Source organism: Saccopteryx bilineata, chromosome 3 (assembly GCF_036850765.1).
Source record: "Saccopteryx bilineata isolate mSacBil1 chromosome 3, mSacBil1_pri_phased_curated, whole genome shotgun sequence".
In the NCBI taxonomy this organism is placed as follows: domain Eukaryota; kingdom Metazoa; phylum Chordata; class Mammalia; order Chiroptera; family Emballonuridae; genus Saccopteryx; species Saccopteryx bilineata.
The window spans coordinates 310,708,551-310,725,766 of NC_089492.1; the positions used below are offsets into that span (position 1 = coordinate 310,708,551).

At 46.4% G+C, this 17,216-nt stretch overlaps 1 protein-coding gene across 4 annotated transcripts; it reads right to left on the reverse strand.

Annotated features, from left to right (window-relative positions):
- Positions 1-381: 381 nt before the first annotated feature.
- ZNF114 (zinc finger protein 114) lies at positions 382-13,170 on the reverse strand. 4 transcript variants are annotated; one of them, XM_066265293.1, is made up of 4 exons: positions 13,037-13,170; positions 11,887-11,952; positions 5,035-5,194; positions 382-1,903 (listed from the first exon to the last, which is right to left on the reverse strand). In XM_066265293.1, exons 2-4 carry the CDS (start codon positions 11,926-11,928, stop codon positions 831-833), a joined length of 1,275 nt encoding a protein of 424 aa, XP_066121390.1. In that variant the 5' UTR covers positions 11,929-11,952; positions 13,037-13,170; the 3' UTR covers positions 382-830. The 4 variants fall into 4 exon arrangements, with proteins under 4 accessions (XP_066121390.1, XP_066121388.1, XP_066121389.1 ...); XM_066265291.1 differs by having other exon boundaries at positions 11,887-11,973; XM_066265292.1 differs by lacking the exon at positions 13,037-13,170 and having other exon boundaries at positions 11,887-12,069.
- Between the last annotated feature and the right edge of the window lie 4,046 nt (positions 13,171-17,216).

The following is a 17,216-nucleotide window of genomic DNA, read 5'->3' on the forward strand; positions in this document are numbered from 1 at the left end:
CAGGAAGCAACTACAAGTTGAGTTGATGCTTCTCGCTCCCCCCCCCCTTGTCTCTCTTTCTCTCAAAAAAAAAAAAAATCAGTAAGTAAAATTTTTTTTTTTTTTAAGCGAGAGGAAAGGAGATAGAGACTCCCGCATGTGCCCTGATCAGGACCCACCCAGCAACCACTGGCTATGAGAGGGGAAGAGGGAGAGAAGTGGGAGAGGGAGGGGGAGAGAAGCAGAGGGTCACTTTTCCTGTGTGCCCTGACCAGGGATTGAACAGGGGTGTCAGCATGCTGGGCTGATGCTCCGTCCATTGAGCAAACCAGCCAGGGCCAAATAAAATCTTTAAAATCAATAAATAAAAGTTTTTAAAAAACCACAAAACTTTCCAAGGACTTTATTCTCACAGGGTTTCTTTCCAGTGTGAATTTTCCCATTTCTGTAAGATGCAAGTGTTCAGGGAAGACTTTTTCCTGTACATTAACTTACTGAGATCCCAACTAATATGTCTTTTTGCATGCCCACCAGGGGGTGATGCTCTGCCGCAATCAGCGCCATTCTAGTGCCTGAGGCAGAGGCCACAGAGCCATCCTCAGCGCCCGGTGGAGCCTTGGCTGCGGGAGGGGAAGAGAGAGACAGAGAGGAAGGAGAGGGGGAAGGGTGGAGAAGCAGACGGGCGCTTCTCCTGTGTGCCCTGGCTGCGAATCGAACCCGGGACTTCCACACGTCAGGCTGACGCTCTACCTCTGAGCCAACCAGCCAGGGCCCTAATATGTCCTTTTTACACATTGTGTTTTGAGAAAAATAAAGCCTTCTTCACATCGCTTTCACTCCGAGGGCATCCTCTAGTTGTGCTTCTTTAGATGGCTCTTAAGTGCTGAATTATAAGTGTAGCTTCTTCCGCATTCCTTACACATATAGGGCTTCTCCCCAGTGTGAGTCCTTGCATGTATGGTAAGTGCTGAGGACTTACAGAAGGTTTTCCCACATTCCTTACACTTATGGGGTTTCTCCACAGTGTGCTTTAATACATGCTTGCTAAGGTGTAAGGAATACCGAAAAGCTTTCCCACATTCCTTACATTTGTAGAGTTTCTCACCAGTGTGAATTTCCCAGTGTTTCATAAGGACAAAATAAGAAGCATAAGATTTCCTACAATATTGACATTTATAGTTTTTTTCTCCAGCCCTAGCACTCCTGGGTGATGCGGGATTTGGAATGTGAGTCAAGGTTTTCCCACTTTGATTATTCTCGTTATTTGTTTCTGCTGCATAAGATTGCATCTGCACGCCACTCGTAGAGTTACTTCGGGAGATGTTTTTATTCTCATTGGACTCATACATTTTCTCTTTAACGTGAGTCTCCTGTGCCCTGAGGACACTGTCTTCAGTGAAGACGTTCCTAGATGGATCCCATTCATGGATATTTACCCCCAGATACATTTTATCATGTACACGAAGCACATGGTTATGGTTGTCAGCCTGCATGTTTGATTTTGGCTGTGTTGGCATTCTCACACTTGGAACTGAGGGAACGCTATGCGACAGTCCTCTGTCATCCTCACTGTTTTCAGAGATTTTATGACTCATCGTTAAGCCAGAATTTTGCTTCAAAATACATTTTCCTGTGGAATCTCCCTGTGAAGGCACATGCTTTGAGCTTGATTTAGGGTTCTTCTTTATTTCAGAATATGCCCAGACTTGGACCAGAGATGTGTCTTTCTCTTGGGCAGTTGCAATGAGCTTCACTTTTTTCCTCCTCTGCTTGTGTGGCTCCTCTATTTGGTGGTGTTCCAAGTCTCCTCTTAAGGTGGAATTGTTGTTCACAAGACACACTTTGTTGCCTTCATGAAATGTCTCTTCAGCAAGACTGTCCCGCTGAGGGATTGTGCCTTTGGTTTTATGTTGAATCATCTCACCTGAAATAAAGCAGCACAAAAATTAAGTTCTTTGTTGAAAGTAAAGGTGGGCCCTGGCTGGTTGGCTCAGTGGTAGAGCATCGGCCTGGTGTGTGGGTGCCCTGGGTTCAATTCCTGGTCAGGAACACAAGAGAAGCAACCATCTGCTTCTCCCCCCTCCCCCGCTTTTTCTCTCTCTCTCTCTTCCTCTCCCACAGCCATGGTTTGAGCGTATCACCCCAGGTGCTGAGGATGGCTCCATGGAGCCTCTGCCTCAGGCACTAAAAATAGCTCAGTTGTGAGCATGGCCCCAGATGGGAAGAGCATCAGCTACAGACAGGGGTTGCCAGGTAGATCCCAGTTGGGGTGTATGTGGGAGTCTGTCTAGCTGCCCTCCTGGTCACTTGGTAAAGGGGGGGGGAACTAAAGAAAGTAAAGGTGGGCTGGAGAGGATAAAATAGGCAAATGCCCACATGGGCTTCTTTTCAAATGTCCACTGAGACATATGAGAGGCAAATGTGAAAGCAAAAAAAGCCAGAGACAGCAAGCAGGGAGCCGGTAGGGGTCTGGGCTGTGTCAGGAGTGCCCATGGCTGTAGAAAGGATGGCCTTTCAACGTGGATGGCAAGCTGCTAAGAGACGTCTGCAGAAATGGAGGGTATGATCAGGAAAGCCAACTGGTAGAGAGCTGGACATAGAGTTTGTTATGGACTGAATTTGTTTCCCTACCCAAATTCATGTGTTGAAGTCCTAACCACCCCCCATATGATGATGTCTTCAGGTGGGGCCTTCTGGAGGTAGTTGGGGTGAGGTGAGGTGGTGACGGCGGGGCCCACGATGGGAGCTGCGTCCTTCTAAGAGGAGAACAGCGCTCTCGGGCATGAGGACACAATGAGAGAGGGTGGCTGTCTGCAAACCAGGCAACACAGCTCCATCAGGTGCTCAACCTTCCAGCACCTTCAGTGTGATCCTGGTTTTCAGAATGAGAGATAAACATCTGTTGTCTAATACCCAGTCTGTGGTCTTCTGTCACATCAGCCTAAAAAGACTAAGACAGAGTCCATGTGTAATTTTAAAGTTGAAGGGGGAGAGCCTGACCTGTGGGGGTGCAGTGGATAAAGCATCGACCTGGAGCGCTGAGGTTACTGGTTAAAACCCCCAGGCTTGCCCTGTTAAGGCACATTTAGGAAGCAACTACTACAAGTTGATGCTTCCCACATACCCCCTCCCCTTTTTCTCTCTCTCCTCTCTCTAAAATCAATAAACAAAAAAAAAATTCTAGAAAGAAAAAAGGTGAAGGGGGACAGGTCTTTCTCTGGGGGAAAAATGGAAAGGGAGAGAAGTTGAATTAAAAGTAAAAATCTCTAGGCACCTGACAAAGCTCGTACAGACAAGCCTCAGCTTCTCAGACGAAATGGACTTTTTTTTTTTTCAAATCAAGGTGAAACTCATACAACATAAAAGTGTACAATTCAGGCCCTGGCCGGTTGGCTCAGCGGTAGAGCGTCGGCCTAGCGTGCAGAGGACCCGGGTTCGATTCCCGGCCAGGGCACACAGGAGAAGCGCCCATTTGCTTCTCCACCCCTCCGCCACGCTTTCCTCTCTGTCTCTCTCTTCCCCTCCCGCAGCCAAGGCTCCATTGGAGCAGAGATGGCCCGGGCGCTGGGCATGGCTCTGTGGCCTCTGCCTCAGGCGCTAGAGTGGCTCTGGTCGCAATATGGCGACGCCCAGGATGGGCAGAGCATCGCCACCTGGGGGGCAGAGCACCGCCCCTGGTGGGCGGGCCGGGTGGATCCCGGTCGGGCGCATGCGGGAGTCTGTCTGTCTCTCCGTTTCCAGCTTCAGAAAAATGAAAAAAAAAAAAAAGTGTACAATTCAGTGGCATTAAGTACAGTCACCACATTGTACGACCATCACCTCCACCTCACTCCAGGATGTTTTCTTCGCACCAGAAGAAAAGCTTGTCTTCATAAGCAGGCACTCTGCCCTCTCCCGCCAGCCCTGGGCAGCCGGCCACCTGCTCTCTGTCTCCACATGCCTTCTTATGTCCCTCTTCTCTCATTTAACACTGTGCTTTCAAGGTTCATCCACACTGCCACATGCATCGAAACGTCATCCCTTTTATAGGTGAATAACGTGCCATGGTTTGGATACAGCACATTTTGCTTCTCCATTCACCTGTTTATGGGCATTTGAGTTTTTCCCACCTTCTGGCTACCAGGAATGGTGTTGCTCTGAAGACCTGTCCCTGTCTCTGTACCTGCCTGCACGCCTGTCTTCAAGTTCTTTGCATATACACTGAGGAGTGGAATTGCCAGGGTCATATGACAATCCCGCACTGAACTTTTTGAGGCGCCACCACAGTGTTTTCCACAGGGGATGAAATGGAGTCTTAGCATTTCCACATGGCTCGTGAAATCTGTCCTCACGAGGATTCAGACCTGCCTGGCGCTCAGCTGCACAAGCGCCTCGGGAAAAAGCCCCCACCTGGCTAGACCTGCTTCTTGCTCCAAATGGGAGGCCAGGCAGGGTTGGCCTAGTTGAGATCCTGGCCTCTGGCAAGTGGGAGGGTGTGCGACGTAAGGGGCCGGCACTGGGCTGTTAAGAAAACAGCGCATGCGCTTTTGTTTGCAGCCCTCCCAAAGCTGAGAAAGCAAATTTCTCACCAGTGCACTAAAGATCCATGCTCCACATTCGCCCACTTAAGCATTCTCCCAAAGGCTATTAATCACGAGGAGAATAAAAATATAATGCAACATAGCCCTGACCGGGTAGCTCAGTTGGTTAGAGCACTGTCCCGATACGCCAAGGTTGTGGGTTCAGTCCCTGGTCAGAGCACATGCAAGAATCAACTAATGCATGCATAGGCAAGTGGAACAACAAATCAATGTTTCTCTCCCTTCCTCTCTCTAAAATCAATCAATAAATAAATCTTTTAAAAAATATATTGCAAAGGACAGATTTCCAATTTCACTGGGGAAGCCTTATGTCTACCACAACAGTAGCCTTATATCTGGAACTTAACAAGTTGGTGTATTTCTCAGCAGCCTCCTGAGCACAGGAGTGGCCTGATTGACCTCTGTCCCATCCCTGGAAGAGCACAGAAATGGACCCCTTTACCCAGGGACAGGGTCACAGGAAGGGACCCCTTACCCCAGGACAGGGTGCAGGAAGGGGCACCCCTATGCAGGAAGGCCAGGTTCCGGCAGTTCTCCAGCATCACGTCTCTGTAGAGATTCCTCTGCTCGGGGTTCAGCAGGGTCCACTCCTCCTTGGTGAAGTTTATTGCCACATCCTTGAAGGTCACCGGGTCCTAAAATTAAATGCTCTTTTTGGCATCAATGAGCTACTCTTAGCAGTTGAATTGTGTCCCCTCCCAAAGATATGTTGAGACCCTAACCCCCCAGGACCTTGAATGTGACCTGATTTGCAAATAGGGCTTTTTGTAAAGGACTTAAGTAAGATGAGGTCATACCGGACTAAAGTGGGCTTCTGAAAAGAGGAAATCTAACGGACACAGAGAAGAAAGAATGGCACATACCATGGACATAGAGACAGGAGTGATGTGGCCACAAGCCAAGGACTGGCCAAGGAAAGGCGACTGCAAGTATTATAAAAAATTGTCCTACCTCACTCTGGCTGGGTAGCTCAGTTGATTAGGGCATTGTTTCCATATGCCAAAATTTGGGTTTGATCCCCAGTCAGGGCACATATAAGATCAACCAATAAATGCACAAATGAGTGGAACAACAAATCGATGTTTCTCTTTGTGTCTGTCTCCCTTCCTTTCCCTCTAAAATCAATAAAATTTTTACAAATTGTCCCACTTCTAATGAGAAAGCAAATTAGGCACAATTTACCAAAATTTTATACGTAGTTATCCCTGAGCCAGCATTTGCATTGGTAGGATTACACTCCCAAAATACCCTGGCCCAAAAGCCAAATGACATATACACATACTTATTTATTGAAGGGGATTTATAACAGCCAGTGAGTGAAAATCACCCAACTATTCGACAATAGGTATTGCTTAAAATCTATGCTGCATCCACCTCATGAAGAACTATATGGTCACAGATATGAATAAGATCTCCTCCATATAGATACAAAGTGTTATTATGTGATATTCAGGTTATAGTTTATATTTTAAGTGAAAAGAAAAAGAAGGGCACAGGATATGTATTGCAAACCACAATAAGGAGACGGGATAGCAGTAAACATCTAAATATAGCCTCGTTATATAGATTTTAATTGGGAACCAGCTAATGTTTACATATTCAAAACTAAGAAAGTCTGGAAAATGGGAAAAGCTAAAATTAATGTATATATCAAGGTGGCAGTTTAATCCCTGAAAGTAAAAAATTAATTTGAGCTTGACCAGGCAGTGGCGCAGTGGATGGAGTGGCGACCTGAGACACTGAGGACCCAGGTGGAAACCCCGAGGTCACTGGCTTGAATGTAGGCTCACCAGCTTAAGCACAGGGTCACTAGCTTGAAGCCCAAGGTCGCTGGTTTGAGCAAGGAGTCCTAGCTCAGTTAGAGTCCGTCCCCCGTCCCCCCCCCACAGTCAAGGCACATATGAAAAAGCAATCAGTGTACAACTGAGGTGCTGCAACTATGAGTTGATGCTTCTCATCTCCCTTCCTCTCTGTCTGTATCTATTTCTCATCAAAAAAATAAAAATAAAAATTAATAATTAATTTGAGAGACTCTACAACCACAGTGTGTAAGATTCTATTGTACAATAACATTGAGAATCAGACCTGTTCCCGGGGAGCTTTTACTGCTAAAGGTAATACTGCCTCTGCTTCTTACAAATACAACGGTGGGCAAAGGTGAGTTTATGATTGTAATACAAATAAACAATACAATAACTAATAAATAATAGTACAATATAAACTGTGTTTTGCATACTTACAACAGTAAAACTACTTTTGCCTGCCCCTGGTACTCCGTATGCACTGTAGGATGGGGCAAAGGTATTATGTTAATGTTAAGAAGCAAGGTTTTGCCTGACCAGGTGGTAGCGCAGGGGATAGAGCATTGGACTGGGACGTGGAGGACCCAGGTTTGAAACCTCGAGGTCGCCAGCTTGAGCATAGACCCATCTATCTAGCTTGAGCAAGGGGTCACTCGCTCTGCTGTAGCCACCCTCTCCCCCCGTCAAGGCACATATGAGAAAGCAATCAATGAACTACTAAGGTGCCACAACGAAGAATTGATGCTTCTCACCTCACCCCCTTCCTGTCTGTCTCTCTCTGTCTCTGACACAAAACAAAACAAAACAAAAAAAGAAGCAAGGTTTTTGTCCAAAAAAGATTAAAAAAAAAAATTTAAAGCCATCTTCATGATTGACTGTGAGCATGAGTGTACGACCAGTCTGTGCAAAGAAAATGGTTAGGAGGAAGCACTGAGATCTTGCTCCCTGAGCATGTCATCAGTCTGGCTCAAATAAACTCAAAAAAAAAAAAAAAAAAAAAAAAAAAAAAAAAAGGGGCCCTGGCCAGTTGGCTCAGCGGTAGAGCGTTGGCCTGGTGTGCGGGGGACCCGGGTTCGATTCCCGGCCAGGGCACACAGAAGCGCCCATTTGCTTCTCCACCCCCCACCCCCTCCTTCCTCTCTGTCTCTCTCTTCCCCTCCTGCAGCCAAGGCTCCGTTGGAGCAAAGATGGCCCGGGCGCTGGGGTGGCTCCTTGGCCTCTGCCCCAGGCGCTAGAGTGGCTCTGGTCGCCGCAGAGCGACGCCCCGGAGGGGCAGAGCATCGCCCCCTGGTGGGCGTGCCGGGTGGATCCCGGTCGGGCGCATGCGGGAGTCTGTCTGACTGTCTCTCCCCGTTTCCAGCTTCAGAAGAAAGAAAAAAAAAAAAAAAAGGAAAAAGAAAATAGGAGAATGAATAAACAGGAAGCAAAGAGAAACGGCTGATCTGGGTACAGGAAATACAACACAGAAGTCCAAGCTCTCTTGTGGCAGCAGAAAGGGGAGAAAGCATCCTAGACCATGACTGTTAGGAGGATGTGGAGGCCGAGGGCATTAGTCTGTGAATGGTCCGGTTTAGAGCATCCTGAAACATAACATCTCAATTGATTGAAATACACTGAATACTAAAAGCACAGGAACTCAAAATGACACCCAGAAAGGGAAGGTTAAAGGGGAACCAAAGGCCATTTCTCACCACTGAAGGCAGCCTTAGTCCTTATTCTGACACTTTGTTAATAAAGAAACTTCAAAGAACTCTAGAAGAAATGGTTGCATTGAAAAGCCAGCATTTTGCAACCCAAATAAAATAACCAGTTCAGAAACAAACAATAATGGATGCTAAGACATGGAGGTGTATAGAATGGTAAGAGCCATTATATTTATGTCGATGGCACAACACGAGATGCACCATTGCAAAAGCATCCACCTCAATCTAACTGTGCACTTAGGTCTAACTTTCAACCACACAGCGACCTGCAGCTGGACCACCTGCCACACCAACCAGGTGACTTTAACAGTCGAGGTCATGAACAAAAGGACAGGCTAGTTCCAGTTAGACTAGGAGAGCTGAAAGAGAGACCTCACTTATGCAGGTTGTTAGCACTCTTTATTTTAAAAAATCTAACTCTAAGAGATATTTTTGGTGAAAATGTGAAATTTGAACTCTGGCCAAGTGGGTTATGAGCAGAGGCAGATTTAATGGTGGGCGCACAGGGCACACACCCTGGTCCCCGACTTCTGAAGGGTCCTGCAAAAGCCTAACTTTACACATTTTCCCTAATGACACCAAGCTTGGTTTCATATGTGCAATTTTAATGTTAATAGCATGTAATTTTTAAAATTTATTTAAAAATATGGTTAACATGTATTTTTATGTTCCCTGTCTCTCTCTCTTTTTTTTAAGGGGCCCAATATTTTCTTCAGCTCCCAAGTCCTCAACCAATTTTAATCCGCTTCTGGTTATGAGTTGTTTTTTAAACACATACAAGTGGCTGCTTCCTTAATCTGAAGACCCACATGTTTAGTATATTATTTAAAAATTTGACTTGTATAAATTTAATGTACTCTTGTCTTTATAAAAGTTTTTTGTAATATTACACATTAAGCAAACTTACATTAAATCTTTTTTTGTGTGTGACAGAGAGAGAAAGGGACAGATAGGGACAGACAGAAAAGGAAAGAGATGAGAAACATCAATTCTTTGTTGTGGAACCTTAGTCATTCATTGATTGCTTTCTCATATGTACCTTGATGGGGGGGGGGGCTACAGCAGAGCGAGTGACCCCTTGCTCAAGCCAGTGATCTTTGGTTCAAGCTGGTGAGCCTTGCTTAAACCAGATGAGCCAGTGCTCAAGCCAGCAACCTTGGGGTTTTGAACCTGGGTCCTCTGTGTCCTAGTCTGACGCTTTATCCACTGCTCTACTGCCTGGTCAGGGAAAACTTAATTTTATTTATATTTACTCTGCCATGTAATCTCTTCCTCCCTCCCTCCCTTCTTTCCTTCTTTGTTTCTAGTATGTATATTGACCCAGCAACCCAGGGGTCTTGAACTGGTGACCTCAGCATTCCAGGCTGATAGTTTGTCCACTGTGCCACCAAAGGTCAGGCAACAAATCATTCTTTAAAAAGCTCAGAAGTATGGGCCCTGGCCGGTTGGCTCAGTCATAGAGCGTCAGCCCAGTGTGTGGATGTCCCAGGTTCGATTCCCAGTCAGGGAACACAGGAGAAGTGACCATCTGCTTCTCCATTTCTCCCCCTTCTCTCTCTCTCTCACTCTGTCTTCCCCTCCTGCAACCATGGCTCGATTGGTTCCAGAGCATCAGCCCCAGGCTAGCTTGGTTGGGAGCATTGGCTCCGAGCATCAGCCCGGGATGGGGGTTGCTTGTGGATCCCAGTTGGTGAGCATGCAGGAGTCTGTCTCTCTATTTCCCCTCTTCTTTCTTGGAAAAGAGGAAAAAAAAAAGCTCAGAAGTATGTATGACTATAAACAAAACTTCAGGTATCCTAGTATTTTATTCTTAAATGCTGTTGTTATACATTTCTGGAGCATGAGGAGTCTTTGAAAATGTGATCATGACATTACCACACTGAGAAATGCTAGCAGTCTGCTTATATACATAGTATAAAAGTCAGTTTCCAAAACAAGACCCACATATTCGCTGCAGAAGAGTGTATAATGAGCTCCTTTTCATGAAATAAAGGAGCTCTGATAAGATATGCAAGAATCGCCCTGGCCGGTTGGCTCAGTGGTAGAGCGTTGGCCTGGCGTGCAAGAGTCCCAGGTTCGATTCCTGGCCAGGGCACACAAGAGAAGCGCCCATCTGCTTCTCCACCCCTCCCCCTCTACTTCCTCTCTGTCTCTCTCTTCCCCTCCCGCAGCTGGGGCTCCATTGGAGCAAAGTTTGCCCCAGTGCTGAGGATGGCTCCGTGGCCTCTGCCTCAGGTGCTAGAATGGCTCTGGTTGCAACAGAGCGACGACCCCTGGTGGGCATGCCTGGTGGATCCCAGTTGGGCGCATGCGGGAGTCTGTCTGACGGCCTCCCCGTTTCTGGCTTCGGAAAAATACAAAAAAAAAAAAAAGATATCAGCAGGGGTCCCCAAACTTTTTACACAGGGGGCCAGTTCACTGTCCCTCAGACCACTGGAGGGCCGCCACATACAGTGCTCCTCTCACTGACCACCAATGAAAGCGGTGCCCCTTCCGGAAGTGCGGCAGGGGGCCGTAGTTTGGGGACACCTGATAGACTATGGTGGCACAGTGGATAGAGCATCGACCTGGGATGCTGAGGGCCCAGGTTCGAAACCCTGAGGTTGCTGATTTGAGCACAGAATCACAGACATGACCCCATGGTTGCTGGCTTGAGCCTAAAGGTTGCTGGCTTGAGCAAGGGTTCACTGGCTGGGCTGGAGCCCTCACTCCAATGAAGGCACATATGAGAGGCAGTCAATGAACAACTAAGGGTTGATGCTTCTTATCTCTCCCTTCCTGTCTGTCTACAAAATAAAATAAAATAATAAAAAATTTAAATATTTATGTTGGGTCCAAAGATCCCTTAGTAATCACTATTCTGGAGCTCTGATGTGCCCAGGTTTTTACAAAACAAAAAGAAATGTGACATTCAAAGTTATTAAGTGCTTGGGGGCAAAACCTCTGTCTCAATTACTGTTTCAACTCCCTGAGAAACCCTGTGCTCTAAAAAATCATAGCCTACCTAAAACATGGCTGTGTGACCTCATATTGATAAGCAAGGAACTTTGTCCTCTTGCCTGGGGCATCTAAGTCTCTCGGAAAGAGAAGCAGTGTCAGATAAAGGACTGGAGGCAGCATTCCATACCTATCTTGAGTTTGTGGTTTCCAAGGAAACAGCCAGACCTGACGATAAACCCTCCCACAAACGGCTCAGTCCCAAGTCTGTCTAAGCCTGGGCTTTGTTTAAATTTACCCTTTCCTCCCAGTTCCCTAATGAATGACCTCAACCCTTCAGTTAACTTGGGGCAAACAGGAACAAAGCAAAAAGAAGGCACAATCCTGGAGCCACTCAGGTCAGCAGGGAGAAGGACAACACACATCTGGCAGATGACTCCTCTCTCACCCTTCTTCAACTTGCCCTTTTGCAAACTCCCTCTACTGGGGTCTCAGTTCACCAAATGAAGATGGTGCCTATCGGACCAAACTCAAACCCCGAAGCCCTTTTTCTCTAGAAGAACCCAACCGGCAGCCTTTCTGACCGCTTGGGATTTTCCAGCTCACCCTAATCACAATCGACTCCAACACCTGGAACTCTTTCAAGATTCAAACAACACAGTTCCCGCCGCCGCACTCGGACTCTCCCTAAGGTCAGCGGCATTTTGCAAGGTTACCGCCGCCCTCGCCCCCAAAGTGAAGGGCGAATTCGGGGCAGAACACAGGGGCGGCTCCTGACTTCCTTTCTCCTCCCCCGCGAAGAATCCGCTTTGATAGACAGCTGCTCCCAGCTCGCCGAGCCCGCCCCGCCCCGGGCGTGTGCAAAACCCCGGCAGGCACACTCACCATTCCCCCAGCGCCGGCTTCTGGCGCAGCGCGAGAACTCATTCCACGTGCGACAGGGCTGCGGAGCTGCGGACGAGAACGCTGGAACTGTACAAAGAATCATCACTTAAACCAGTAAAAATACCCCTTTCGTACCGCTGAAGGGATCCAGGACAGAGGTGCGTCCTGCCCAGGCACTCGCTATCTGCTTCCAGACCCCCTGATCAAAATGGACGAGTTATGGGGTCAATGGGAGGAGGAGGAACCAAGCAAGACCTACACCCCTTGCCCTCCCTCATGACCCGACTGCTCAGAGCCCAGGGTCCGACCTCGCCCGCCCTCACCAGATCTGCATTTCCCGCAGAATTTTCTCCTCAGACACTCCTGAGAGGCAGGAAATGGGAGGCAGGGGACATTCCAGCCTCTTTCCTGCCTCCCAGCCTTTGATCCCTACAGTCTCCTCCACTAGCCGCAGGTCCCCAGACTGGGCTCCAAGACACTCTGGATTTGTCCTCTTGAATTTTCAGTCTTTATAGTCTAAAAGCCTTGTGGGCATGGTTGCTTCTCCAAGAATTTTATTTGGTGAGACCCCAGCGAAGTCCCGTAGCAGCTGAGACACTCAGACTTTATCTCAGGCAACAGTTGTCATGATGGCATCCTGACAAAACTAACGGCTCTGATATCAAAACAATCTTATTCTAAGAACTTGCCTTTTATCATGAACAAATGGATTTGAAATGGTATCAAACTAATAAACAATTTTTATGAAGTGTCTCTTCATTTCTAGTAATGCAATTCTAATCTAAAACTTACATTTGCCTAATAATTATACTCCCTGCTCTGACACGTGCATAGCTTCCTGCCTTATCAACATCACTTACCAGAACACTCTTCTTTTTAAACCATAGATTTAAAAACTACATCATAATCACCCACAGTCCCCTTGGTGTTGTGCTATCTGTGAGTTTGAACAAATGTATAACACTTATCACTATAATATCATACACAGTATTTTTACTCCCTGAAAATCCCCTGTGCTCTGCTTGTTCATCTTTCTAAATTAAAATTTTGTATTCATTAAACCCTAACTCTCTATTTCCTTCCTACCCACCTCAGTGCCTGGTCACCCCTATTCTATTTCTCATTGCTGTGAATTGACTATTCTTCATACCTCACAGAAGTGAAATCAACATTATTCATCCTTTTGTGTCTGGTTTACTTCATGTGTCAACGGAAGGTTGTTGGCACCAATTCAACTCTTAACAGGAATCTCCAACAGGAATCCCCAATTTGGGGTGCAGTGTCAGCTGCAAGTTGGCCCTCCGCAAGGATCCTCTCTGTTGCCACTCCACACCACTCCACTTCCTCTGCTCCACTCTACTTCCTCTGCTCCACTCTGGTCACTGCCCCGGAGACAGTCTTCCTGACAAACGCAGTTTTCAGTCTTGGGTGGAAAGAGAGTGCGCTTCTGGGAGCTCACTTATAAACCTAGAAGCCTCCTCCCCTAGTTCCTGATTGGTCTTCTCATTCAAATGAGGACTCCAAATCCTGGATTGAAATACAAATCCAGGAACTCCTTTATAAGGGTGGGCTCTGGGCAGGAACTCTGTAGCAGGCAGTTTAGCGCAGGTCTGCCGTGGAGCAAGGCTTGTGTGAGAGGCCTCAGTTTAGTAATGGCTGTTAAGGCTAATATGAGCCCATTTGGTCACGGAGAGCTCAACAGGTCCATTCACTCTCCAGGCCAATACATTTAACACATTTTCAAGGTTTATCTATGTTGTAGCATGTATTCCTTTTTTGGCTGAACAATATTATATTGTTTATCCATTTGTAGGAAAATGGCTGGAGACTGCAGCCCTGAGACAAGTCTTTGGTATGGTCTTTGGAACGCCAAGTCCTGCGGGGGTAGAACGCTGCCCCAGCAAGCCCTGATAAGATTGTTTATAGGAAACAGCTGATTCCTATAGCCATTTCCTACATGCCTGAAAGTATTAGTTCTGCACCTGAATCCATTCTAGACTAATTTGACGCAGGGTCTGCTAATTTGCTTGATGAGTAAAGAAATGAGTAAATACGATCAGGCTGCAGATATCTGGGCTCTCAGTTCTAGAGGCTGGAGTCCCCTGTACCCATCTTTTCTCTATGTTGTGTCTTGTGTGTTTTTACTTAAGTCCTGCAGCGCCTTCCTTTTGTGCGCACCCATTTCCGAGCTGGCCTCAGCATCCATTCATCCATCTATGAACTTGTGGGTTGTTTTACCTTTTGGCTATTGTGAATTATGCTGCAATGAACATTGATATAAATACATCAGGTATTTTAAAATTAATGTTTTTATAGTATAATTTAAGGTTTTTGCCTTCCAGTTTTTGGTATCATTATATATATTTAATTCACACCTCTAGTAGTCACTATAATTGAATTTTTAGCATCCTGTCTGACAAATTTTGTCTTTGAATTAGAACAACTCTATTTACATTTAATGTAATTACTGATATAATTGAATGAAAACTTTTGACCTTAAACACTTACTCCACTTCAGTGAGGTTTCCCTTTATTAATATTCACAAAATCTGTAACTTTACTATTTATTTCATACTTTCCATGTTTTTATTTTTTATTTATGTATGTATTTTTTACAGAGACAGAGAGTGAGTCAGAAAGAGGGATAGACAGGGACAGACAGACAGGAATGGAGAGAAATGAGAAGCATCAATCATTAGTTTTTCATTGCGTGTTGCAACACCTTAGTTGTTCATTGATTGCTTTCTCATATGTGCCTTGACCACAGGCCTTCAGCAGACCGAGTAACTCCTTGTTGGACCCAGCAACCTTGGGTTCAAGCTGGTAGGCTTTTGCTCAAACCAGATGAGCCCGTGCTCAAGCTGGCGACCTCGGGGTCTCGAACCTGGATTCTTTGCATCCCAGTCCGACGTTCCATCCACTGCGCCACTGCCTGGTCAGGCCTTTCCATGTTTTTATTATTTATTTTATATTTTTCCTTATTGTTCAGTGTTCCTTTATTTCTACTTTCTTGTCTACTTTTGGGTTATTCCATAATCCTTTCCTAAATTACTCAGTCTTAAAATTTTTTTCAGCCCTGGCTGGTTGGCTTACTGGTAGTGGCTTACTGGTAGAACATTGGTTGGCCCGGCATGTGGATGTCCCTGGTTCAGTTCCCAGTCAAGGCACACAGGAGAAGCACCCATCTGCTTCTCCACTCCTCTCCCTCTCCTCTCTCTCTCTCTCTCTCTCTCTCTCTCTCTTCTCCTCCTGCAGCCATGTATAGATTGGAGTGAGTTTGCCCCCAGAGCTGAGGATGGCTCATGGCCTCCACTTTAGGCCCCAAGAAGAGCTTGGTTGCGAGCATGGCCTCAATGGCCAGAACTTGCCCCCTAGTGGGCTTGCCAGGTGGATCCTGGTCCTGGCACATGCGGGAATCTGTCTCTGTCTCCCCTCCTCTCACTGAATAAAAAAATTTTTTTTCAGACATTACCCTAGAAATCTCAAAATGAATTCTTGAAAAAAAAATCTAGAATGAAATTGTAGTTTTACTAAATCAAAGATAATATAGCTGGACCAGGTGGTGGTGCAGTGGATAGAGTGTCAACCTGGGACTCTGGGGACTTGGTTTGAAACCCTGAGGTCACCAGTTTGAGCTTGGGATCATAGACATCACCCCAAGGTTACTGACTTGAGCCCAAGCTCACTGGCTTGAGCAAGGGTCACTGGCTTAGCTGATGTCCCCTTGCCTCTGCCCTGGTCAACGCCGGTATGAGAAAGCAATCAACAAACAACTAAAGTGCTGCAACTATGAGTTGACGCTTCTCATCTCTCTCCCTTCCTGACCTATTATGTTTTGAAATAGTATGTATGGTAAATCCAACAGGATGTTATCATTGTTGTTTTATACAACATTTAGATTTACCCCTATATTTATTATTCCTTGCTATTTTTGTCCTTATTGCATTTCTGTTCCCATTTGTCATTATTTTTCTTCTTTTTTTTTTTTTCTTTTTGTGAAAGAGAGAGAGAAGAGAGAGGCAGATAGACAGGGACAGGCAGACAGGAAGGGAGAAAGATGAGAAGGATATACTCATAGCTCACCTTAGTTGTTCATTGATTGCTTTCTCACCCAGCAACCCCATTTAGGGCCGTGCCCAGGTACTGAGCTATTTTTAGTGCTTGAAGCTGATGAGGTCCACGGAAGCTATCCACAGCGTCCCAGCCAATGCGTTTGAACCAATTGAGCCACTGGCTATGGGAGGGGAAGAGGGAGAGAAGGGAGAAAAGGAGAGGGAGAGGAGCAGATAGTTGCTTCTCTCGTGTGCTCTGAGAGGAAATGGACTCTGGGATGTCAATAGGCCGGGCTGATGCTCTATCCACTGAGCAAACTGGCTAGAACCCACTTTTATTTATTTTTTAATTTTTAATTTTTTTTTTTTTGTATTTTTCCGAAGTTAGAAGCAGGGAGGCAGTCAGACTCCCACATGTGCCCGACTGGGATCCATACGGCATGCCCGCCAGGAGGCGATGCTCGGCCCCTCTGGGGTGTTGTTCCATTGGGGCCAGAGCCATTCTAGTGCCTGAGGCGGAGGCCTCAGAGCTGTCCTCAGTGCCCGGGCCAACTTTGCTCCAATGGAGTCTTGGCTGTGGGCGGGGAAGAGAGAGAGAGAGAGAGAGAGAGAGAGAGAGAGGAAGGAGAGGGAGAAGAATGGAGAAGCAGATGGGTGCTTCTCCTGTGTGCCCTGACTGGGAATCGAACCTGGCACTTCCATACGCCGGGCTGTCGTTGTACCGCTGAGCCAACCAGCCAAGGCCAACCCATTTTATTTTTAAGGGGACGTTCTACTACGTAGAATTGTAGATTGGCATCTTCTCCCAAATATTTTGAAGACATCATCCCATATTTTCTTTGTAGTCCAGTGTTTCTATTGAGAATTCAACTGTCATAATTTTTGTTCCTTTAAAAGAAACGTACTCTCTCCTTGTCCATTAATGCTGTTAGGATTTTTTTTTTTTTTTTTTTTTTTTTTTTTTTACAGAGACAGAGAGAGGGATAGACAGGGACAGACAGACAGGAATGGAGAGAGATGAGAAGCATCAATCAGTTTTTCGTTGCGCATTGCAACACCTTAGTTGTTCATTGATTGCTTTCTCATATGTGCCTTTACTGCGGGCCTTCAGCAGACCGAGTAACCCTTGCTCGAGCCAGCAACCTTGGGTGCAAGCTGGTGAGCTTTTGCTCTACCCATATGAGCCTGCAGTCAAGCTGGCGACCTCGGGGTCTTGAACCTGGGTCCTCTGCATCCCAGTCCGACGCTCCATCCACTGTGCCACCACCTGGTCAGGCA

What these genes read in the sequence shown, in the direction of transcription:
- ZNF114 (XM_066265293.1), bottom strand. Translation starts at nt 11,928, where the DNA reads ATGAGTTCTCGCGCTGCGCCAGAAGCCGGCGCTGGGGGAATG. An exon ending in AAGCCGGCGCTGGGGGAATG is followed by an intron (nt 5,195 to 11,886) that starts GTGAGTGTGCCT and finishes ATTTAATTTTAG; the next exon opens with GACCCGGTGACCTTCAAGGA. An exon ending in TTCCTGCACCCTGTCCTGGG is followed by an intron (nt 1,904 to 5,034) that starts GTAAGGGGTCCC and finishes GCTTTATTTCAG; the next exon opens with GTGAGATGATTCAACATAAA.